General features: G+C 40.3%; 1 protein-coding gene across 2 annotated transcripts in view; it reads left to right on the forward strand.

Moving 5' to 3' along the window:
• The window catches only part of WASF1 (WASP family member 1), a 54,547-nt gene extending 45,476 nt beyond the window's left edge, over positions 1-9,071 (forward strand). For both annotated transcript variants that reach the window (XM_072141794.1, XM_072141795.1), the window contains exons 7-9: positions 1,236-1,412; positions 5,068-5,711; positions 8,109-9,071. In XM_072141794.1, coding sequence (XP_071997895.1) covers positions 1,236-1,412; positions 5,068-5,711; positions 8,109-8,263 — 976 coding nt within the window. In that variant the 3' untranslated portion in view covers positions 8,264-9,071. The remainder of the gene's footprint in view (positions 1-1,235; positions 1,413-5,067; positions 5,712-8,108) is intronic.
• Positions 9,072-25,795: the final 16,724 nt, after the last annotated feature.

Genomic DNA, 25,795 nt, shown 5'->3' on the forward strand with positions numbered 1-25,795 from the left:
AATGTTAAGAATCATGTTTTTTTTAATGGATGTTAGTGTGTAAAGAAGGTTGCACATAAAGTGTGTTTTTTTTTTTTAGATAGTGTTTGAATTATATTTCAACCACCCTGTTTCCCCTAAAATAAGACATCGCCCGAAAATAAGACCTAGTGCAATTTTGCTCAGACTTAGAAATATAAGGCCTCCCCTGAAAATAAGACCTAGCGGCAGTCACTGCAGAAGCTCCCGCTGTGCCATATATTAGTATTATTAAATCTTTTAGATGCTGCAGAAAGTTGTGACATGGAGAAGAATTCATGGAAGTAAATCACTGGTTGTTGATACCAGCAGCTACCAGGATAAGAAGGGTCATTTATGGAAAGTGCTTTTACTAAACACGAGAGATTGGAGCCAATGATTCTAATAGAAATAGAGTCACAAGAAATACAGCATGAAATTCAGAGTTTGGAGAGTCATAAGGATGTTAAGAAAAGTTGATTTTTTTTGTTCAATGATAAATGTAAATTGTTTTTCATGGAAAAATAAGACCTCCCCTGAAAATAAGACCTAGTGCCTCTTTAGGAGAACAAATTAATATAAGACACTGCCTTATTTTTGTGGAAACATGGTAGAATGGTCTGCTGCATTCAGTGTAATGTACAACACAAAATACTTCCATTCTATAGAGTCCTGCAAAAGCTGCACTCTGAGGTGTATCTAAACCTTGCAGGAAGCCAGTCTATGCAACAATGGGAGCTTTGAACTGAGGCTTCCCGCTTGGCTTAGATTTCACTCAGTAGAGGTCTCTGTCTATGTTGAGCCGTGCAGAGAAAGGTACAGGGCTATGAAGTATGGAAGCCTGCACTGTTGTTATATAGTAAGTCACAGATGTACAGTAGATGTATTTTCCATTCTTCTGCATGCCTTTTGAAATATGTCTGCTGAGCGGATGAGCTTTTCCATATGCTCACCACTCTAAACCAATCCAATGTTTCTTTACATTTTGCTTTCACCCCCTTGTCACAACTTGCAATATCAGTAGGACACAGGAAATAGCCGGTGTAAGGTGCGGATAAAGTCACTTTTTTGTAATACTATGGATTGTCATGCATGTGCAGACTGCCTTTTTATTCCAAAAAGAAAGGTTTTTTTTTTCACATATATTTTACAATATGTATGTGATTGTTAAATTGTTTTAGTTGGTCATTTGTATATGTAACATCTTGGAAAATAAATAAGAAATTTTTATTCCTTAGACCACAAGCTTACGGAGAGACGGCAGATGGCCCCTTTTCACTTGCTGCACTTCCTTATAGCCAGATGAATGATCTTCTAAACAGGGTTGAAGACCGGGTATTGGTGAGACCTCACGAACCACCACCACCTCCACCAATGCATGCCGCTGGAGATGGAAAAGCCATGCCTGTTATCAGGTACTCTCTTTTGGGTAGTATTAGTTGAAAATGGCAAAGAAATATAGTATATTTATTGTATATAAACTAGAATCCAGACATTTGGATTAGTTACAAATAGGACTAGGCTTAGGGTTTGGTAACTGGACATCTGCCAAGAACATCAATCTTTACAGGGGCTTCCTGTTTTACACTATTACATAATATAAAAGATTGGGTCTTTTTAAAGGTACATGGGTACTGACTGGGAAGGGGTTGACTACATTTGAATGGTAAAGCAAGCATTTCTGGCTCCCTCCACAAAAGCAGAGCCTGAAACATAAATGAATACTTAAACTCCACTTCACCAGATAGAATACCTGATATAGCAGAAGAAATGCTAGCATACTACTGACACCTGATTTTGTGTGCTTGCAAATTACCACAAGTGGGAGGCTAGGAGGAAAGGTAAAACACCATAAAACTACACCATACAAACCAAGTGGGCCCCTGGAATAACAGGATCCCCTGACGAAGCCCGCGAGCTGGGCGATACGCGTGGGGCACCTTCTCCTCCCCAGACTTTACTCCTAATATATGGTAATGTAGCCTCTGCGCTTTATTATACTGCACTTTACCTTTACCTTTACCGGACCTTATGTTTATACTGTACACTTGTATGTTATTTATTATTAACCTTTGGTCCTGGGTATTTCTGCATATTGACTATGTATTTTCTAGATAACTACTTACCTTGATATCATTCAGTGTGATATTTCCTTGTTATTTATCATGTGTCTGCTTGGGGAGTTTTTGTGGTATGTACCCGCATTTGGGTTTTTAAGTGTTTTTATGCTTTACTAAATGAAGTTTTCATGTGTCTTCCATACACATCTCTTTCTTCATTTCTAATGTATATGTGTCTTCTAACTGGTGCTCTGACCCCAAGGTCCCACAAAGTCAGTAAGATTTCCCATGTGATTTGAAAGGTGGTTCACCAACATAGACAGCTGTTCCAAAAGTCCCATAGAGTTGTTGGTTAAACAGACACACACTACCGTTGATATGGCACTTTCTTCTTTCTTGAATGGAGGAAACATGCATGGGGGAGTGGCTACAGACAAGGGGCAATTATAAGTGAGAGTGGTAGAGGAAAAGGGAAATTATAATACCCCCAATTCTGTAGCCCACTCTTTAGAAAGCCCTTTTTTTGTGGCCTTTCCTTACAAGGATGGGGCTCAGAAAGAAGGCAATTATAATGAGGGGGCTACAGAAAATAATGTGGCTATTGGTTACTGTGTGGTAGTCACTGTGACTATCAGCTACTGTGGGGCAGGAACTATGACTATTGGCTACTGTTGGGACACATATCGGCTATGCCTGTGTCTTAGGTTATTTAACAATGTGTAAAGCTTTGTGGTTGCCCTCAAATGGCTGATTGTAATGGTAATATTGTATATTGGTACACTAAAGAGTTTGCCTTACCTAAAGGAGTAGATACTTTTATACAGTAATAAAATTACAATCTGCCATTTTAAGGCAGCCACAAGGCTGATGTCACCCAGGAGTTTGCGGTACCTGACTAACACAAAATTCCCAACCGCCTGGCTGTGGAACACTTTATCCTGGGCTAGTTGATATAATCTGAAACATATCTATGCTAAAGAAAAGTAATTTGTTCATAAAGTTGAAGTAAAAAGACTTGGGATGATGGCTGATGGTGCTAAAGAACATCCAAAGGAAATGGCACTCATAAAGATTCTTAGCATAGAGCTACGTGAAAGTATGTGTAATCATCCTAAGGAAATGACGCTCATCCATTAAGTTGGGATACAGAGACTAATGATGATTGGATATGCTGTAGCACATAACTGTACTAAAGAAATAAACTCACTCATTCATAAAGTTGGGTAAAGAGGTTTACAATAATTGAATATTCTTTAGCACATAAATGTGCTATTCATATTCAGTCAACCTAAACCTCTTGAGCTCAGCTTAACTGTGCTAGTGAAATGTCACTCATCCATACAGTTTGGTTAAAAATGTATGATGTTTGCATGTTCTTTATAACGTATAAGCTATACTAAGAAAATCTCACTCATCTGTAAGATAAAAAGTTTTAGTATATCTATGTGCTAAGTAATTCATAAAGTAAATGTTACTCATCCATGAATTTGAAGTACATTGGCTCAGTCACCTACACATCATTATACTAAGGAAATGTTACTCATCCATGAATTTGAGGTACATTGCGGTAATTTGAGGCTTGGGGGGGATAGTACATACACATAAGAAAAGTCAGTCATAAATAAAGCGGAGGTAAAAAAAAATTAAGGATTACATGTTCTGTAATCCTAGCTGTGCTAAGAAAATATGTCACATACCCATAATGTAGGGGTAAAGAGGCTTAGGGTGATGGCATAGCTAGGCACTGAAGAATATACAAGAGTGGAGTAAAATGTTTTAGGATGGTAGATAGCTAAGTGCTGATGAATATTTAAGGCATTGTCAATCATCAAAAAGGCTTTGGATGATTGCATGTTCTTTAGCATAGGGGTCCAAGTGTCGGCTCAAGGCTCGGCTGTGGTGAGGTACCTTTAGTCTAAAATAACATTGATATTTATTTTATGCAGCTGTTGTTTCAACCACCTCCTCTTTTTGGTAGAATGATTTTAAAGCTTTAGCAGTATCTTTATTGATGTTCTTGATGGAAAATGTCAGATATATGGACCCAAATTATTACGCAGGTGGTGTAATTCAGTCATTAGTCACTAATAATGGTATTACCCAATAGTTACATACCCTACTTAAATGGAACCGGTCACCACATTGTCAGAACATATACAGCTAGTGATAGGTTCCTATAAGGCCCTATTAACTGACTGACACCCTTCTTTTAGCTAAAAATTGTTTCACTTACATCCACGTAAATCCCCTTTTTTTTTATATTACCTGGTATCAGAGGGGGGCGTGTCCTGCTCGGCCAGCCCCTCCCATCTATTTCTCCCCATGCTTTATGCCTCCTTAATGGTCACAGTTCATGTCATGTGACCAGAGTGACATCATCTCAGGTCCTCTTAACAATAGCAAACTGTACCCCATACATGTATCTGATCACATGAAGTCACAGCTGCCTCTATGGACTTCTACTCCTCCATCCATTGAGGCTGCTGTGATTTCATTTAATCACGTACATGATGTATAGTTTGCTATTCTTAGAAGGTTAAAGGACCTGCAATGATGTCACATGTCATGAATGTAACGCAAGGCATTGTGTAAAAAAAATGACACAATATTTCACATCTGTACATAAAGTTTTATTTGTCTGTAGTTGAGTATTAGCAGACAGTCCCTAAGTACAAGGAGGCAGTGCAAGGATTTTAAGAGACACAGAGCTGTCAGTCATAATAAGGTGGCGCAGTTCACTTCCAGCCTGAGAGAGAGAAGAGTCACAAAGACCAGACATGAGTCACAAAAGCTAATTTGCATATCAGAAAAGCATCTTTAATTAAGGTACAGTGCCCCACTGGCAGCTAATTATAGGTGATATGGGGGTGACTTTTAAACCCTTTATCAGCAGGTAATGTTAGTCAGGGTAGTCAAAATCTGGTGACCGGTCTTCTATAAGACTATGCCATATTGCATAGCATTGGTTAAAGTTATATTTATAATTATTTTATCTGTTCTCTCTTTCTAGTGCCACTCAAGGATTGTCTGAAAACCGGCCACAGTCTCCAGCCATGGGTAGAACGCCAGTGTTTGTGAGCCCCTCTCCACCACCACCGCCACCCCCACTTCCTCCACCCCCTCCACCTCTACCATCCGCCCTATCTGCATCCTCTTTGCGATCATCAATATCTTCGACTCCTCCACCTCCTGTTCCTCCACCTCCACCACCACCTACAGCTAACATGCAAGCTACAGTTGTGCCACCCCCACCAACTCCTTTGCAGATAGCACCTGGAGTACTTCACCCAGCTCCACCGCCTATAGCTCCGCCCCTTGTACAGCCCTCTCCACCGGTATCCCGTTCTGCTCAAGTATGTGAAACTGTGCCAGTTCACCCACTTCCCCAAACTGAAGCACAGGGTCTTCCACCACCTCCTCCACCTCCACCTTTGCCTCCTCCTGGAATGCGACCATCCTCTCCTATTGCAGTCCCTCCCCTCTCACATGCTCCTGCTGGTCTACATCCTCTTGCTTCCATTGTACCTGGTTCTCATGCTCCTCTTCTGCCCCCATCCCCTCCATCTCAAGTTGCTCTTGAGCCTAAGAGACACCCATCAAATCTCCCAGTTATCAGTGATGCTAGAAGTGTTCTGCTGGAAGCAATACGAAAAGGTAAAGTTATGTTACTCTGTTTTCTAGAATACTTTTTGCAGTATGAGCAGATTCAAGTTTTTAGCCTTACTGCCAGGTTCATCTTGGGTGTAAAAAAAATCTGTTTGACATGGTTTCCTTTCATTGGAGGAAAAAAATATGGGATCACTACAGCACTGATTACACTCTTACAAGTTAGGCCTGACCGTAGCTCTGTCTTTTTTGTGGTCGCGGCTTGGAACGGTGAGCAGACGTTGTGCTCACCGTACCAAGCACGGGCGCCACCCAACCATTAAGTTTGTGTGAATGCAGCCATCTGATGCAGTCTATAGATGTCAAGAGAAGAATGTTTGCCACTGAAGATTCATATTGTGACATAACAAACTGAAATGAAAGGCACAATATCCAGAAATTTGATGACGAACCTATGGCACAGGTGCCAGAGGCGGCACTCTGAGCCCTTTCTGTGGGCACCAGACCATCACCCCAGAATGAAGTTCACCAGACAGAATTCAAAGAATCTGCCTGCAGAATCTTCCTACAATGATAGATGAATTTGCCCTCCTCCTTTCAACTGGGTTGGTGTCCTTGGGAGGCTGAAGGATTGAAAGTTGTCAATGAACAAAGAGAAATACATTACTGCTTAAATTGCTGCGCTGGCACTTTGCAATAAATAAGTGGCTTTTGGTTGAAGTTTGGGCACTCAGGTTCTTATGGGTTCGCCATCACTGCTATAGTGGTTTTCCATGCAATAAGATTGAAGAAGCAAAATCCCCTCAGCCAAACAGGTGTTGTGCAGACAACCCCCATTGCAGAATATAGGGAAACATCTCGTCTCTAAACTAGCCTCTGGGGTAGTAATTTTGGTTTCTACCGTCTACGCAACTTGCAGCACACAGCATCAGGTCACATGCGTAAGCAGGGAGCTTTGGCAAGGGATAAAAAATACAGCGTGCACAGCAAGGAACATGAGCTGCCTCCTTCCCTGCTATTGTCTCTGCATACCTGCATGCAGAAAAGGCCTGGCCTGCACACTTTACAGGAGATCTGCTGTTTGAAGTACTACATTATCTACATTATCCATGTAGCAGTGAACTAATTTACAGATTATAATAACCTCCATAGAAAACACCATGATTACTGACAGTAGTTCATGTGAGTTTATCTACTCCCTGTGCTGAGAAATATTAGGAAATTCCACCATAAACCTCTCGGCTGTAGTCTATTACTTTTGATCATGAGGCTGTTTTAGAGAATATGGATAAATGCTCTTTGGGAAGCTTATATAAGATGGCATCATCCATGATCATATACAGAAAATAGAAAATGAAAATCTACAACAAGGAATTAAAACAAATTAGAAAAATGTGATTTTATTATCTGGTTTTAACAAGTAAAAGGAAAATTTGCAATACTGACCCCTACCTCTGACCTCGTACCCTATTCTATGGTAGCATCAGACACCAACCACACATATACAGTAAAATGTGGTCAGTTATTGCATCAGAGTAGCAGCATTACATGCAGCACTATTTACACAATGTTAGATGAAATGTTAGAAAGTTGAATAATTATTTTTTGATTATTTACTACTTGTGCACTTTGTGAATTTATACTACAGCAATTTGTCGGACTTGTTAATAGAGTATAATGGTTTTATAATGTTAAAAGATTTATTCTCAATTGACAGAACACTGTTGAATATGTTTGTGCTATAACTAATTCATGTAATCGTTCTAATTGGGAAAATTTTTACTTAGATCATGTCATCTGCCAGGGCCATGGCCGCAAGTCTTAAGTAGGCCAAACATTTTAGATAGCTGTTGGCCAAGGATTAGTTGGGGTGACAGCCATTTTGCCCATGCCCATCGTGTCCACTGGCTGTAACTTATTTACCGGTGAAATGAGGATGGGACATGTTGATACCCAACCCGCTGCCTGGTCCCTTGTTTCTCTAATATCTGTTATCTGTGGAGGGTTGAGAGGTCCAAACAGATTTTGTCATTTTGCCAACATGTAAAGTAAATGGTAAGCTTTAATGTTTATCAGGCTTATTCTAAATTCACATCTGTATTTGGGTCCATGATCTGGCTGCAGTTGGTGCAGCCAGATTACAGCCCCCATAGAGGTGGCACCTGGTCATGGTGTGGTGAGTTCAAAGTGCCTAACTGCAGCATGACCAAGTTGTGAAGATAGAGGAGGTCCAATTTTGCACCCAGTTTGCGGGGCAGTCTCCCAGCTTCCTACAGAGAGAGGAGGGCTAAGGAGTGTTCACCTATCCTCTCTTCTCCATCTGGCCGAGTGCTTCAGCCCAGGTGAGCACACAGATGTGTGACTGTAGCCTTAGTTATATAGGAAAGGGATATCCTCTTCACAGTATTTTTCTACTGTGTTAAACGTGCTTTTTCAATTTATCAGGTATTCAACTTCGTAAAGTGGAAGAACAACGAGAACAAGAAGCCAAGCATGAGCGCATTGAGAACGATGTGGCCACCATTTTGTCACGGCGCATTGCTGTGGAATACAGCGACTCTGAAGATGATTCTGAGTTTGATGAAGTAGAGTGGGAATAACATGTTATATATTATACACTACAAACTGGAATGCTGGTGTCAATTGTGGTGCTTGTTCTTTGCAAAAAGTTTTGGTCATTCCTAGTGTTTTGTATCTCTATTAATTTATGCCACCAGAATAAACCATTTTGTTTTTCACTTTTAGTTTACAGTAAAGTTAGAATCTTCAAATTTTACAGTGAATTTTACTGTTCTTTTACTGGAGGCTATAAGTATGTTTCATTAGACCACTAAGTATTAGGCAGCTGTCAATTTGTAGTTTAGAAAGTTAGATAATTATTTTTTTCATTATTTGCTACTTGTGCACTTTGTGAATTTTAATTTAATGAAGGTGACCAGCGATTGAAATTCCAAGAGCAGCTGTATCTAATATAGGCCTTTTTGGTGAAATGTTCATGAACTTTTATCCTAGGTAACCATTTCTACTGCTTGAAATTAGGTCTATACACTGAGACAAGCTGTTTGAAAGCTGACCTGTGCTGTATACACAGAAAAGAGGAAGCCTTTTATGCATTATCATTTGCATCATTGCAGAAAATGGCCGACTTCGCTATGTGTGGGGATTCTTTATGGTAATGAATACGTTGACATATAAATACTATTTGTTGGGTTTTTTTGTTCTTTTTTTTATGATGGCCTTATTTGAATGCTGAGGTATTTTTTATGTACATGTCGTTCGGTACTATTTTGCCTGTATTCTAAAGTAAAGAAATTTCTTGTGAAAACTGACTTTAAACATTCGATGTAACTTATGTAACTGGTAAAACAGATTTGATTTGATTTAATAAATTCCTCATTTTAAGTGGAACACGTTGTCATTTACTAATTCTTTTGAAAGCTATGGTGGAGTAGAGGACACACCTAGTGGTTACAATGGGAATGTATATGGATTTTGAAGAAGCAGAAGCATGAAGCCAAAATTTGATTTAAAAGATTGATCGAAGTAGGTGATATAAACTCAATTACTGTCGCAGACAGTTAAAGCTGCCTCAGTGCCTAATCTAAGTTTGCAGTGTCCATATCTTAGACACGATTAGTAGAACTGACCCATAATGTTCGTGCTTTTTGTGTTTTAGTTTATTAAAAACTTGGTGCTAGCAAAAGACATTCCTGGTTAAAACACATATCCAAAATGGACAGCCATTCTGTATAACTCATGACACTAAAGGGTTTTTCCTATGAAAGAAAATTCTCAAATTTCAATCACCTAGTGATGTTAACACAACAAAGATCATTCTCAACCCTTTACTTAACAATTTTACCAATTTTTATTGCTGTTTTAGCTCCTATCACTCAGTGATGGTCCGTGTAAGATTCCAGAGTGTGGAATGATCCCTTCATGATCCCTCTAGTTCTGTAAGCTGACAGTGTGGTTAGATTATCAGGCTTTGCTAGCGTATGTGTGCACTTTGTTCCCCCTTCCTCTTCTAGTGCATATCGCGCTGGTTGCATCAGAATGGATGGGGGCGTAAGTCTGATGCAGCAAGGTCCTGGCAGAACTCAGGATTGATAATATATAGTTGCTGCTAGGAGAGCGTTAACCTCATCAGCGGAAGGGGCGATGGCAGGATTAAAGCTCTCTTGCAGGCAGTTGGCCTTTGATGCATTCGTCATCCGGATCTCCATGTGGAAGCCGTGTGTATTTTAATTATGAATGCTGGTACTGAGAACAGCAGAAAGGACCCCCTGATACCCCTCAGCAGACTCCTACACCGATATGGATGGCCTAAGGTGGTGAGTCCTTCAACAGTATGGTTGTCTCATTACCTAATGGGTTCCGCTTTATGTAATTGTAGGGGGAAGATGTCCTGAGGAAAGCCACTTGAAAGACCTGACATAGGGAGTGCAAGGTGTGTGAGACTAGATTACCTTCAAGTTATCAGAAACTTACCTGTGAATTCTGCTTGGGGAGGATAAGAGCCAAGGAGTCAGCAGATTTGATGGACTCCCTTTAGAACGTTATCGGGGAGGAGGTTCAGAGCTCCCTTAAGAAAACCCCTAAAGTCCGCATGGGTCCGTCTAGTCATGTGCCCCTGTGGTGTTCCTTGGTAGTTCCGTATCACTAGTGGCTGGTTCTGAGGAGGAAGGCTAGTTGAGCAGAAGTCATCCATCCACTCTGTCTATGATAGTTTGGGGAAACCAAACTTCTTACCTGGTTTTTAACAGGTTTTATAACAGGTCCCGTTAGGAGAGAGGGAACAGAATCTACTCAACAGTAAAAAAAAAAAATCTACTCAGTAAAAAAAAAATCCCTCAAGCAAGCTGAGGACTATAATAAACCTATAAGCTCTCAACAAAGGGCTATGCCATAACACCAAGGGTGTTCACAAAAATCATGTCCGAAGTGGCAGGTCACATAAGAGAGGATCAGGGTTTGCTTGTTCCATACCCGGACGACTTTTTGCCGTAACTGTCATTGATAGTGAAAAGTTCTTTGATTTAGGGTGTCTCATAAATCTAGAAAAGTTCTCCCTTATCTCCTCCCAACAGAAGATATTTCTGGGCATTATTTTAGATTCCCAATGCAGGAAGTCCTTTCTCTTGCCCGAAAAGGTGGGAAAAAAAAATCTTACGGTCCGTACGCCAGTTCAGGGAACTCCTGGCAGTCTACCTTCGTCGGGCCATGTCCCAGCTGGGCTGAATGACAGCGACTATCCCAGTGTTCCATTGGGCCCAATTCAACTCAAAACCCTTACAGTCCTTTATCCTTAGGAAATTGTATGATTTCCCAACATCTCTAGATCAGCCCTTGATAGTATCTTGGGAAATCTCTCACCTGTTGGGAAGATCGTCAGGGCCTACCATAACCCATAAGGGTGGCACAGGAAATTGGAAGTTGATTTCTGTCTGACCTCATATTATCTCCATTGCGGAGGTCTGTCTGACCTCCTTGGTAGCAGTCAACAAAAGGGTAGCAGACTTCCTAAGCTTCCATTCCCTGAGGCAGGGGGAGTGGGTAATCTGGCATATAGAGTAGAAAGAAATGTCACTCACCACCTTCAGATCTTCTTTAGGTATTTATTTTTATATACTCACAAAAGCATGGCAATATGCTGTTCAAACAAAAGGGAGTGGAGGACAAAAGGTGCAGGACATCACAAAGCCTTTAAACGACGGCTGTTTCACGCTAGAATGCACTTCATCTGGTGTGTTTGCGTGTAAAAAAAAATGCGAAGGCTCGTATATTTATGGTACCCCTGGGACTGCCTCTTAGGGCAGGATGTGGCTCCGATTGGTCATTAGATAGCTTTCTCTTTGGTGCATTGGCCTGTCAATCAGTGGCTGACTAATGTGTTCATTATACTGCAGTTGAGCGGACTCACAGTGCCTTGTCTGATGTGCAAGTCCTCGCAGGGAAACGGCGCCGATCGCACCGCCCAAGTCCACACGGGCCCAGGACATGCGACATGGCGGGCGGGGTCAAGGGCCAAACACGCCTTCCCCCGATGGCGCCAGCCCGGACGCAGGTAAATGTGCCCGAGTCAGGGAGGTAAGTGTGAACGCATCAAAACTAAAACAGCAAACATACATATATATACGAACGACATTCTACCTTGCGCCAATCAAACAGGCTGGCCACTAACTGTGACATCGGACAGTAAGCTTGTAGCTGAATGTAGAGACCACAGTGGCTAGCATGGCGACCATAAATACGACATAGAGCCTTTAAACATAATTAAAAAACGTATGCAATGTTTAAATAATACACACTGCATAGGCACTATAACTTATTTTACTATTATTGCCCAATGCTGATGGCATCGCAAGGTATTGCTTATCATTTTGATATCTATAGGTCCGTTTAACCCATCACACGATGGGTGGAGTAAGGGTTAATTCTTGCATTTAGAGGTATTACTATTGGACCTGTACATTCATATGAACACTCCCATGTCAATTTTGTCTGTTAGGCCGGCTGGTCCCAAAACCCCTGTTCTTAGTATCCACCTGCCTTCTTTTTGTAACAAAATTTTTTGTCTGTCACCCCCTGTTTTTAGGGGTAGTACTTGTTCTATTCCTGCTATCTTTTCGGATTTGAGTTATGATGCATGCGTACATGTTCTATGAGTCTGGGCGCAGACTTTATAGACCTCATATGTTCAGCAAAACGGACATTTAGTTGGCGTATTGTCTTTCCTATATAATGGGGCAGATTTACTTACCCGGTCCATTCGCGATCCAGTGGCGTGTTCTCTGCGGTGAATTCCTCCGGACTCCACCAGGTGTCACTGCTTCGCCGAGGTCCACCGGAGTTCACGATCCTATTCCTGGTGAAGGTAAGCATTTGTCCAGCGAATCGGTCGGGTTTTCGTTCTGGCACGCCCCCTGATTTCCGTTGCGTGCATGCCGGAGTCGATACGCCACAATCCAATCGTGTGCGCCAAAAACCCGGGGCAATTCAGGAAAAATCGTCGCAAATCGGAAATATTCAGGTAAGACGTAGGGAAACCGCAAATCGTGCCCTCAGTAAATGACCCCCAATATCCTTTACAGGGGCAGAAGATTACATATATCACATGGTTGGTTTTACATGTGATGAAATGTCTGATTACAATATCTTGTCCTCCACACTTTACATGTTTGGTTTGGGTAATCTGTTAGTGTTTCAGGATATAGTCAGGTTATGGGGGGCCCCAGAGATCGATCTCTTAGCTTCCTGGGAGAGCAGGAAGGTGCGCAGGTTTTACAGTCTGAATCGGACAGACAAATAGTAGTAGACACTTTCTCACAGAGGATCCACAGGGAAGAAAGGTAATACTGGTAGCCCCATTTTGTGTATTAAAAGAACTCTCGGTATCGGACCCTTGGGTACCCCTTGAGATAGAGGACCTACTCCATCAGGGCCCAGTAAGACATCCCAGTGTAAAAAGCTTACATCTGGTGGCCTGTCTACTGAGAAGCTGATTCTCAGAATCTGAGGCTGATTTCAGATTCTGGTCATATCTATACTACAGCACTACAGATGAACAGGGAGCCTGTCACATACAAAGTTTATGCTACAATATAGGATCTGGTATGGACAATATTTGTTCACACTACAAGGATAGGGAGACACAGGGCGCCACGACTCAAGTGTAGTATTTACAAATCGTTTGGTAGCAGGTAGAGATAGGGTGCTCACCTTTACGCTATCTTGTGATCAAGCGTGTAGTATGGCATCAGCGGAGCGCAGCTTGCGGAGGAAGGCAGCCACGAGGAATAAGCGTCGAAGGGTTTATCCCGCGGCAGGAGGTAGATCACTTTTGCAAGTCAGAGAAATCCACAGTAGTAGCGCATCTCCGTTAAAATCATATCCTTTTTATTATGGTATAGAGGAACTATGCGTTTCGGCGCTGGACAAGCGCCTTCGTCAGGTTAAAAATAACAAAATGGAATAAAACATATAAAACACATTCAATGCTCTTTGGGTGAAGGAAATACGTATTGATGTTAACATAGGGAGACCTGTTTGTCTATCATTCTAAGTGTCATCTGTGTTAGTAAAATAACTTCATTATAATTTCATATTTTCAAAATGGGAAGTACAATATAAGGTAAGAAATGTATAAAAATACTGAATGTTTGTTTATGAGTGTATAGCTAGCTGTTTGGGAGTGGATGTAATATGATGTTTGAGGTTAGCTTCTGTTTCCCTGGAGACCGGACATTCTGTCTAAGTGTTGTTGGTAACTACGGAAGCCGGCTGTGATCGAAAAAGGATTCTGGTCATTCCGTCCTAGCTATGTTGATAACTACAGAAGTCGGCAATGGACAAAAAAGGGGTTCCTTCATTTTTCTGCTTGGTCGCCAGAGTATCAGATGGATCGGTTGGAGGCGTCAGATGGATCGGATGAACGGTAAAGAAGATTTTAGAGAGATTTTAAAGCAGAGCCTATTTAATATATAGCTGTTCCATATTGGTTCGTCATCTTAGATTTGACAGATTGATTGAGGTAGATCGATATCACTTAGCTCGCGGAGATAACTATCCAGTATAAAATTAATTTTCAAAAGTTTCAATCTCTTCGTTCAATCCTTCAGGGGCTAGAGTATGTAATCTGAAGATCCAGTATGATTCTTTTCTATTCAGGGTGGTTAATCGATCCGGTGTGTCTTCTGGAATATGTTCGATGGGGGTTATTGTGATGCAGCTGAAGTCTTTGTTGTGTACTGTTGTTAAATGTTTGGAAAGACTTTGTAGCAGAAATCCAGATTTTGTCTTGCATCTGTGGCCATTTAATCTTGTTCGTAAGGATTGTGTTGTTCGTCCCACATATTGTAATCCACAGCTGCAGTTGATTAGGTATACTACAAAGTTTGATTCACAGGTCATTCTATATCTGATACGGAATTCCTCTTTGGTGATGTCAGAGCGGAAGGAAGTTTTCTTATCTGTAATTACTGAGCAACATAAGCATTTCTTATGTTGGCATTTGTAAACGCCCTTTACCGTTTTTTCTTGGATACTTTGTGATTTCTTTATAGTTCTTAATTTACTGGGCGCAATAATGCTCTTTATAGTTCTTGCTTTTCTGAATGTTATGGCTGGTTCGTTCTGTAAAAGTTTTCCAGATGGGGATCATTTTTCAAAATTTTCCAGTTTTTTTTGTAGAAGACATCTGATGGCATTAATGCCCTTATCAAATGTTGTAATGAAATTAGAATGTATGGGTGTTGAATTTTGAAGGGTATGTTTTTTTTGGGAGCAAGCATTCATTTTGTGTGGTATACAGGTTTTTGATATATGCCTTTTGTATAAGTGGCCTCGGATACCCTTTGCGAGGAATCTATTAAAGATGATTTTGGCTTGGCTTTTATAGTGAGTTATTGTGGTACAATTTCTTCCTATCCTCCGGAACTGACTGAAGGGTATGTTCCTTAGCCATTTGTTGTAATGTGCGCTTTTAAAATTCAGATAACTATTTCCGTCGACTTTTTAAAAATGTGTTCTGGTTTTGATGTGGTATTGGTTATCTTTACTTATTTCCAGATCCAGAAAGATAATTGAATTGGAATTGAAGGTCGATGTGAATTTTAGTCCCCAGCAGTTGTCATTCACGTGTTTCACAAAGGCATTAGCTTCCATTTCATCCCCTCTCCAGATCATAAACAGATCATCTATATATCTTCTATATAGTATTATTTTTGGCCAAAAGGGTGAAGCTTGTATAAATTGGGTTTCAAATGCTCCCATAAACAATGGGCTGCTCGGGTCCCCATTGCTGTACCGCGTACCTGTTTGAAAATTTGGCTTTGGAACTCAAAAACATTATGTTCAAGGACAAACTTGAAACTCTCTATGATAAATTCAGTTTGTCTTTCATCCATATTCGTTTGGTTACGAAAGTACCATTCCATTGATTTTAGTCCCAATTCATGTGAGATATTAGAATACAAGGCTGAAACGTCTAGGGTGAGGAAATGAAAGTTCTCTTTTATTTCAAGATCTTGTAATTCCGTAATAAGGATACTTGAATCTCTAAGATAGGAAGGCAAGGTTTTTACAATATCCTGGAGGAATAGATCAACATAGTGTGATAAATGGCTTGTTAGGGATCCAATTCCTGAAATGATAGGGCGTCCGGGGGTCTTTCTCATCTTTGTGAATTTTTGGGAGGTGGTAAAATGTTGTGAGGATTGGGTTATTTATGCTGAGATAGCCCTTTTCTTGTTTGTTTAGGATTCCTGCATCGTATGCTAACTTTATTAGATTTTTATAAATTATGAAGTATTCCTGTGTTGGATTATTCTTTAGGATAATATAATAGTTTGCATCTGACAATATATTGTAGGCTTCCTTAAGGTAGGCTTCTCTATCCTGGATGACAATGCCTCCACCTTTATCTGCCTCGCGGATCACAATATTTTGATTCTTCTTCAAGTTGGATAAAGCATTTATTTCATCTGTTTTGAGGTTGCTTATAGATTTTTGTTCCGTTTTAATAGATCTGAGTTCTCTCATCATATTGGCATAGAAGCTCTCGATGTGTGGGCCCTTTTATGCCACTGGGTTAAAAAAGGAGTTTTTTCTTCACAGGTTGGTGCAGAAAGGGATGAGAGGATATATCACTATTTGTGATAAAAATGGCTTGAAAATTGCTACATTGAGCTAGCCGAAACGTAGCTTTGTTTTACACATGTGAATAAATATATCCTGGATTAGGAAGTCGGAGTGCCGCTATTTCTTCTATTACCTGCATACAATTGGGTCTTGGGTCAGACCAACATAGCAGGCACCCACACGGATTGAATCCTCGTTTTTCTTCTCACCGTGCTGCCTACCTGTTTCATGTTTACTATTTGTGGTATCGATGTTTTGTCTTACTTTTAGTGAGAAATATCTTTAGAGGGTTAATTTTTGGATGAATCTATTCAGATCTATGAGTAGGTTGAATTCATCTGTTGTGGATGTAGGACAGAAATTGAGTCCTTTTGAAAGTAATGAATGTTCTTGGTTTGATAACATATGTAAGGATAAATTAAAGATTTTTATTTGTAGATCATTGTTATGGGTCTTTATTTTTTGGCCCTTGTCACTATCATTTTTTCTTTTATTTATTGGTAACTCTGGTTGGGATTTTGGCTGATTCTCCGGTCTTTCTTTACTGGTTCCCACCTTTCTTGTGCCTCCTCTACATCCTCTATGGGTTTTTTTCTTCTTGTGGTTTTTGGAGTAAAGAGGGGAAAAAAATATGTCAAAATATTGGATGCTCATTCCTCGTGGCTGCCTTCCTCCACATGCTGCGCTCCGCTGATGCCATACTACACACTTGATCACAAGATAGCGTAAAGGTGAGCACCCCTACCTGCTGCCAAACAATTTGTAAATACTACACTTGAGCCGTGGTGCCCTGTGTCTCCCTATCCTTGTAGTGTGAACAAATATTGTTCATACCAGATCCTGTATTTATGGTCGGCCGTACAAGCAAGGCATACAGCCTCCCGCATTTGATGCACCTACTACTATAAGAGTAACGGGAACTAAGGAGCAGCAGACTCTAAGCATATGATGCATGCAGAAATACGATCATTCTGAAGATAAGCTGTAACAGGTGATTGTGTATAACATCCACCAACCTTTGGACTTAGACTTCACTTATTCTAAAGGTGAAGTCCCGACCTCAGAAACAGCGATACATGTGTTTACCACAATTATATGATAATAACTCCCCCCCCCCCCCATGCATACGATCGCTGCAATCAGCTGCAGCTGATTGCAGCAATGTATGGGTTAAAAATTGTGTTCGGCGCGTCGGCGGCTCAAATCAGGAGGTGATCGGTGCAGTCCTAGTAAGCACCGATCACCTCCTTCTGTTTGATGTTGGAGGTGGCATTCTGCCAACCTCCTAAATGATCTGATCTGTCTGTCTGACAGATCGGATCAAAGCTGTCACTGCCGGGGTTCCACTTACCAGCTCTGCTGGTAGGCTGGGCTGCCGGGTGGAGGGAGGAAATGATGACACATGTCATCATTGAGGAGTGACAGCCTCCTCCGCCGCTCCTCCCTCCCTGCCCACCCCAATCAGATCCTGTACAGTAATGTAATGCAGGGACAGCGCACCGAGCGCTCAGTCCCTGCATAGTGTGCCCACAATATAAATGGTGATCGGGGCTGCACTAGACAGCACCCGATCACCAGTACTCACATACATGTAGACCGATAGGGATCCGATCGGTCGGTCAGTAGTGACCGACCGATCGGATCAATCAGTCAAGATGGCTGCCAGCCATCTTTCCACGTGGTCCTCATGACCCCCCCAACTTCCTCCACCCCCTCCCTTTTCCTGATGACAAGGTGGCATCATGCCACTTCCCTAATTGATCTGATTGGTTGGTCTGTCCTGACCAACCAATCAGATCTGTGGAGGGAGGTTCAAACTACTGCACACTGATCTGCACATTTCATTCTAGTCCTGAACAGTGTGCAGATCAGTGTGTGATACCCGTCTGTGCTCCGTCTGGCTAGAAATTGCTGCAGTTGGCATCTTTGGTGGCATCGGTTGCGTTTGTGAGTGCGTTCCATAGCTATTGCTGAGCTGCTGTTTGTGATTTTTTTGCATACCGCAGTCGCAGCGTCTTGATCCCTGTCCCAATCCCTGTTCCAGACCCTTCCCTCCCCTCCCTGTGTCCGTGCGGTGACTTTGAGCCTCTGTGCTCTTTTTTTTTGTCGCTTTTATTTTTTTGGTCTTTTTACTGTCCGCTAGCACCGCTGTGTGTGCACCCTGTAACCACTGAACAGTTGATTTTATCTCTGTTCATTTTTTGGTACAGAAGCGTTTTTTTTTCTTCTTTTAGTCATTTTTGTAGCAGTCGAATCTCCCTGTGTGTGTTCTGAGAACTGCCAGCCGCTGATCAGTGGTAAACTTTACTGGTCAGTGTCTGTGCTATTTTTTGTGCTCTGACAACTGAGCGCTGATCAGCGACATTTTGCTGATCAATATCTGCTAATTTTTTGTTGTATCTTTTTTGGTACTTTTTTTTTACTGCAGTAACTTTTTATACTGCAATTTTTTAGTAGGAGCTGCGACATCTGATCGCTGATCAGTAACCTTTTGCTGATCAGGTCTGCGCTCATTTTTTGTCATAGTTCATTTTACTATAATAGAATAAGAGTTACGTTTTTTACTGCAGTAACTTTTTATACTGCAATTTTTTTGTAGGAGCTGCAACATCTAAGTGCTGATCAGTAACCTTTTGCTGATCAGGTCTGCGCTCATTTTTTGTCATAGTTCAGTTTTTTTTTGGTATAATATAAAAACTATAGTGTAATTCGCTCCCATACACGTGTTGAATCACAACATACACACTCCCTTGAATAAAGTTTATACACAACATATACACTACCCCTCCCAATAAAATATGGCCCATTCATCCCAAAGATCATATTCAGCAGAGGAGGCATATGCCTTCCTTGCTTCTGACACTGACTCAGAAGGAGAGGATGCCACGTTTCACTATTTCTCATCCTCCTCCTTCCTCCAGAAGGCGCCCCAGGAGAACGGTTGAGGATGTCCCCCAGCCCCCAAGTGACCCTGAATGGATCCCACCCCCTGATAATTATGAGCCTCAAATTCCTGAATTTGTGGGAAGTTCAGGAATTAATTTTGAGACTCTTTCAAAATCTTTTTTTCTGAGGATCTTGTGAATTTGATGGTGGTGCAAACAAATTTGTATGCCCAACAGTTTTTGGCACAAAACCCAAGATCATAATTTTCTAGGTGGACCCCTGTAGATGCTGTAGAAATGATGAAGTTTTGGGGTCTTGTGCTACATATGGGCATTGTAAAAAAAAAACCCTGAGATAAGGCAGTATTGGAGTTCTGATATTTTCTACAGTACTCCTATATACCGCACAGTAATGACTCGCCCGCGCTTTGAGGCCATTTTAAAATTTTTACATTACAGCGACAATTCGTAGTGCCCTCCTCAAAGCGACCCGTCATTTGACCGTCTTCACAAAATTAGGCCAGTTATTGATCACTTTAGCACCAAGTTTTTTGAGGCCTATACCCCTGAAAAATTCATTTGTGTAGAGGAGTCACTTGTACATTTTAAAGGAAGACTATGGATACCAGCAAGAGGGCAAGGTATGGAATTAAAATGTCTGGGATCTGGTACACCCACTGCTAGATAAGGGTTACCACTTCTATGTGGATAACTTTTATACCAACAGTCCACTCTTCAAGTCCCTCCTTTCCAGGGGTACTGTAGCATGCAGCACTGTACGCAAAAACCAGAGAGGCCTCCCTAGGACCTTGATAACTCAACCACTAAAAAAGGGAGACATCAAGGCTCTCTGTTGCGAGAACATGCTGTTGGTCAAATATAAGGACAAGTGGGATGTCCTTATTTTGACCACAATTCATAAAGACACCAGCACCCCCACTCATGTACGAGGTACCACCAAGCCAGACTGCATCCTGGCTTATAATAAGTACATGGGTGGGGTACATTATATAGATGGCACTGTATAATTCCTATGTGAAATACCAATCTGCAGGTCATGCTGTATCATTTCTTAACTTTCAAGAGGTGGTGATCAAGGCCCTCTTATTTGGTCATCAAGAAGGACCCAGTACTTGTGATGTACCCTGCATTGTCCCAGGTCAACATTTCCCCGGCGAGGCGCCCCAAATGGGAGGATGAGGAAGTACTCAAAAAAGATGCAGAGTCTGTTACAATATGGGGAAAAGGAAGGACACAACTTATCAATGTGACACATATCCTGAAAAACCTGGCCTCTGTATGAAAGAGTGCTTCAGAATCTATCATTCACCTGAGTTTCAGTTATAATTTCACCGTGGTTACCATCTCCTTATACCCATCTGCCCTGGTGCATATCACCATTCCTCCCTTCCAAGTCCTGCTGTGTATCCCCACAGATGTTTATATCCACATGTGGGGTATTACTGTGTTCAGGAGAAATTGTTGAACAATTTCGGTGGAGCAATTTTTCCTTTTGCCCCTTGTGGATAACAGAAAAATTGAGAAAATGTGAATTTTTGAGGAAAAAATATAAATTATTTCAGGTTTCAGCCCAAATTTCTGTACACCTGTGGGGTCCAAATACTCATTTTACACCTTGACAAAATCTGTGAAGGGTGTAGTTTCCAAAATGGGGTCCTTTATGGGGGTTTTGACTGTTCAGCTGTCTTAGGAGCTCTTGAAATTATCATGGTAACAGAAAGGTATTCCAGCTAAATTTGCTCTGCAAAAACCCAGTGGTGCTCCTTCCTTTCTATACCCTGCTGTGTGCAGGTACAGCAGTTTGCCAACACATGTGGGGTATTGCTAAACTCGGAATTAATTGCGTATCAAAATTTATGGAGCATTTTAGTATTTTATCCAATGAGAATGTGTAAATTTTTGGAAAAAAATTTGCCCAAAAAATTTTAATTTCAAAATTTTACCTGATTTTGTTTCAACTCCTATGAAACAATTAAAGGGTTAACACATTTCATAAAAGTTGTTTTACATTCTTGAGGGGATACATTTTCTAAAATGGGGTCATTATAGTGATTTTTCTCTCATAAAGGCCTCTCAAAATCACATCAAACTTATCTAGGCCCTCAAAACATAGATTTTGGTGATTTTCACCAAAATCTGAAAATTCACTTGTATAGTTATAAGCCTCCTATCTTCCTAAAAGAAGTAGAAAATGTTTAAAAAATCATGCTAACATTATGCCAAATGTTAGTATAGCGTTCTGAAGTTATAACCACTTATAGTGACACAGGGCAGATTTGAAAAATAGGGCCGTGTCAGGAAGGTGAAAAGTGGCTTCAGCGGTAAGGGGTTAAAATAAAATTGATTCCAAAAGGTTTAAAAATAGATATTCCATCCACTTTCCCAGACGATAAAACTTTCACAAAAGAATGGGAACACCTCCTTGAAAGCTGTTCCTTTGAATTAATATCACGAGTTATAGCAAAAAGATCAACACTTTGCCAGACACTCACTACTGAAATTGAGAATTATATGAAAATATTAGAGACACACAAACAACATAAAGATTTTAATAACCTAAATAAAAATATCCACCAGAGACTAACAAAACTCGAAAACGATATTATAGAGAGAAAAATTAAAAAATTGGAAAACCTATGTACTCCTAAAGTGACCGCAGACAAAGAGGATCCGCATATAATTCAAATACAAAAAGAACATTCATCTCCCCCGACTACTAGAAGCTACAATGGACATCGATCCCTATCTAAAGAAGGAACATCTAATAACCCTCCCCTGAAGTCTAGATATCAATACCAACATTTCAAAGATTCTAAGTATCCCCTTCAAAATAACAACAAAAGTAGAATTTTTCTGAATAAAAACCATCGCTTTCGTGAAAACAAAATGAACCGCAAAAATGAACATTACCAGAAGATGCCATGACTGGATAATAAAATGATGAGAAGGGAAAACTCCACCTTCCAAAATGACCAGATGAAGTCCTCTCTAAAAACCTCTTTACCTCCAAAAACCCTTACATTGGAAACTGGAAGTACAACCAATGCAAACAAGAGACCTGAAAAAACCAGTGGCACATCGCCTGGAACTACAAATCAGACACTTGACACACCAATACCTACTATCGCCACCTTTTGTCTATCCCCACAGTTTCTACCACTGATACTTCAATAATGAATTTGTCTAATTACACTACACATGATGTATCAACAGCTAGCCTTAATACAGTAATTATGAATCTCCCCAGTTCCAATATTCATCACGAAAATGGCATAGATATAACCGACATTAGAGCGGAGGACCTGCCAATTCAATCTCCTATTAGCTTTTCACCCAGCATCAATTCACCCACTAGTACAACCTCTAATACCTCTTTTTTAGCATTAGGACCAACACGACCATCTACACCTCTGAGCAAAATCTCAGACCCAAGCGGGACTACCCCGATTCCACCTCAAAAAATGTTTACATATTTTTTCCCCTCTTCACTCCAAAAACCACAAAAAGAAAAAAACTGTTAAGGATGTAGAGGAGGCACAAGAAAGATGTGAACCAGTAAAGAAAGACCGGAGAATCAGCCAAAATCCCAACCAGAGTTACCAATAAATAAAAGAAAAAATGATAGTGACAAGGGTCAAAAAATAAAGACCCATAACAATGATCTACAAATAAAAATCTTTAATTTATCCTCACATATGTTATCAAACCAAGAACATTCATTACTTTCAAAAGGACTCAATTTCTGTCCTACATCCACAACAGATGAATTCAACCTACTCATAGATCTGAATAGATTCATCCAAAAATTAACCCTCCAAAGATATTTCTCACTAAAAGTAAGACAAAACATCGATACCACAAATAGTGATATATCCCCTCATCCCTTTCTGCACCAACCTGTGAAGAAAAAATCCTCTTTTAACACAGTGGCATACAAGGGCCCACACATCGAGACCTTCTATGCTAATATGATGAGAGAACTCAGATCTATTAAAACGGAACAAAAATCTATAAGCAACCTCAAAACAGATGAAATAAATGCTTTATCCAACTTGAAGAAGAATCAAAATATTGTGATCCGCGAGGCAGATAAAGGTGGAGGCATTGTCATCCAGGATAGAGAAGCCTACCTTAAGGAAGCCTACAATATATTGTCAGATGCAAACTATTATATTATCCTAAAGAATAATCCAACACAGGAATACTTCATAATTTATAAAAATCTAATAAAGTTAGCATACGATGCAGGAATCCTAAACAAACAAGAAAAGGGCTATCTCAGCATAAATAACCCAATCCTCGCAACATTTTACCACCTCCCAAAAATTCACAAAGATGAGAAAGACCCCCGGACGCCCTATCATTTCAGGAATTGGATCCCTAACAAGCCATTTATCACACTATGTTGATCTATTCCTCCAGGATATTGTAAAAACCTTGCCTTCCTATCTTAGAGATTCAAGTATCCTTATTACGGAATTACAAGATCTTGAAATAAAAGAGAACTTTCATTTCCTCACCCTAGACGTTTCAGCCTTGTATTCTAATATCTCACATGAATTGGGACTAAAATCAATGGAATGGTACTTTCGTAACCAAACGAATATGGATGAAAGACAAACTGAATTTATCATAGAGAGTTTCAAGTTTGTCCTTGAACATAATGTTTTTGAGTTCCAAAGCCAAATTTTCAAACAGGTACGCGGTACAGCAATGGGGACCCGAGCAGCCCATTGTTTATGGGAGCATTTGAAACCCAATTTATACAAGCTTCACCCTTTTGGCCAAAAATAATACTATATAGAAGATATATAGATGATCTGTTTATGATCTGGAGAGGGGATGAAATGGAAGCTAATGCCTTTGTGAAACACGTGAATGACAACTGCTGGGGACTAAAATTCACATCGACCTTCAATTCCAATTCAATTATCTTTCTGGATCTGGAAATAAGTAAAGATAACCAATACCACATCAAAACCAGAACACATTTTTAAAAAGTCGACGGAAATAGTTATCTGAATTTTAAAAGCGCACATTACAACAAATGGCTAAGGAACATACCCTTCAGTCAGTTCCGGAGGATAGGAAGAAATTGTACCACAATAACTCACTATAAAAGCCAAGCCAAAATCATCTTTAATAGATTCCTCGCAAAGGGTATCCGAGGCCACTTATACAAAAGGCATATATCAAAAACCTGTATACCACACAAAATGAATGCTTGCTCCCAAAAAAAACATACCCTTCAAAATTCAACACCCATACATTCTAATTTCATTACAACATTTGATAAGGGCATTAATGCCATCAGATGTCTTCTACAAAAAAAACTGGAAAATTTTGAAAAATGATCCCCATCTGGAAAACTTTTACAGAACGAACCAGCCATAACATTCAGAAAAGCAAGAACTATAAAGAGCATTATTGCGCCCAGTAAATTAAGAACTATAAAGAAATCACAAAGTATCCAAGAAAAAACGGTAAAGGGCGTTTACAAATGCCAACATAAGAAATGCTTATGTTGCTCAGTAATTACAGATAAGAAAACTTCCTTCCGCTCTGACATCACCAAAGAGGAATTCCGTATCAGATATAGAATGACCTGTGAATCAAACTTTGTAGTATACCTAATCAACTGCAGCTGTGGATTACAATATGTGAGACGAACAACACAATCCTTACGAACAAGATTAAATGGCCACAGATGCAAGACAAAATCTGGATTTCTGCTACAAAGTCTTTCCAAACATTTAACAACAGTACACAACAAAGACTTCAGCTGCATCACAATAACCCCCATCGAACATATTCCAGAAGACACACCGGATCGATTAACCACCCTGAATAGAAAAGAATCATACTGGATCTTCAGATTACATACTCCTGAAGGGTTGAACGAAGCGATTGAAACTTTTGAAAATTAATTTTATACTGGATAGTTATCTCCGCGAGCTAAGTGATATCGATCTACCTCAATCAATCTGTCAAATCTAAGATGACGAACCAATATGGAACAGCTATATATAAAATCTCTCTAAAATCTTCTCTACCGTTCATCCGATCCATCTGACCCCTTCATCCGATCCATCTGATATCTCTGGTGACCAAGCAGAAAAATGACGGAACCCCTTTTACCAACATCACTTAGACGGAATGTCCGGTCTCCAGGGAAACAGACGCTAACCTCAAACATCATATTACATCCGCTCCCAAACAGCTAACTATACACTCATAAACAAACAAACATTCAGTATTTTTATACATTTCTTACCTTAAATTGTACTTCCCATTTTGAAAATATGAAATTATAACGAAGTTATTTTACTAACACAGATGACACTTAGAATGATAGACAAACAGGTCTCCCTATGTTAACATCAGTAAGTATTTCCTTTACCCAAAGAGCATTGAATGTGTTTTATATGTTTTATTCCATTTTGTTATTTTGAACCTGACAAAGGCACTTGTGAGGTGTAGTTCCTCTATACCATAATAGAAAGGATATGATTTTAACGGAGATGCGCTACTACTGTGGATTTCTCTGACTTGCAAAAGTATGCTACAATATAGAAATCCTTCGGG

Source organism: Engystomops pustulosus, chromosome 3, assembly GCF_040894005.1.
Source record: "Engystomops pustulosus chromosome 3, aEngPut4.maternal, whole genome shotgun sequence".
Classification (NCBI taxonomy): domain Eukaryota; kingdom Metazoa; phylum Chordata; class Amphibia; order Anura; family Leptodactylidae; genus Engystomops; species Engystomops pustulosus.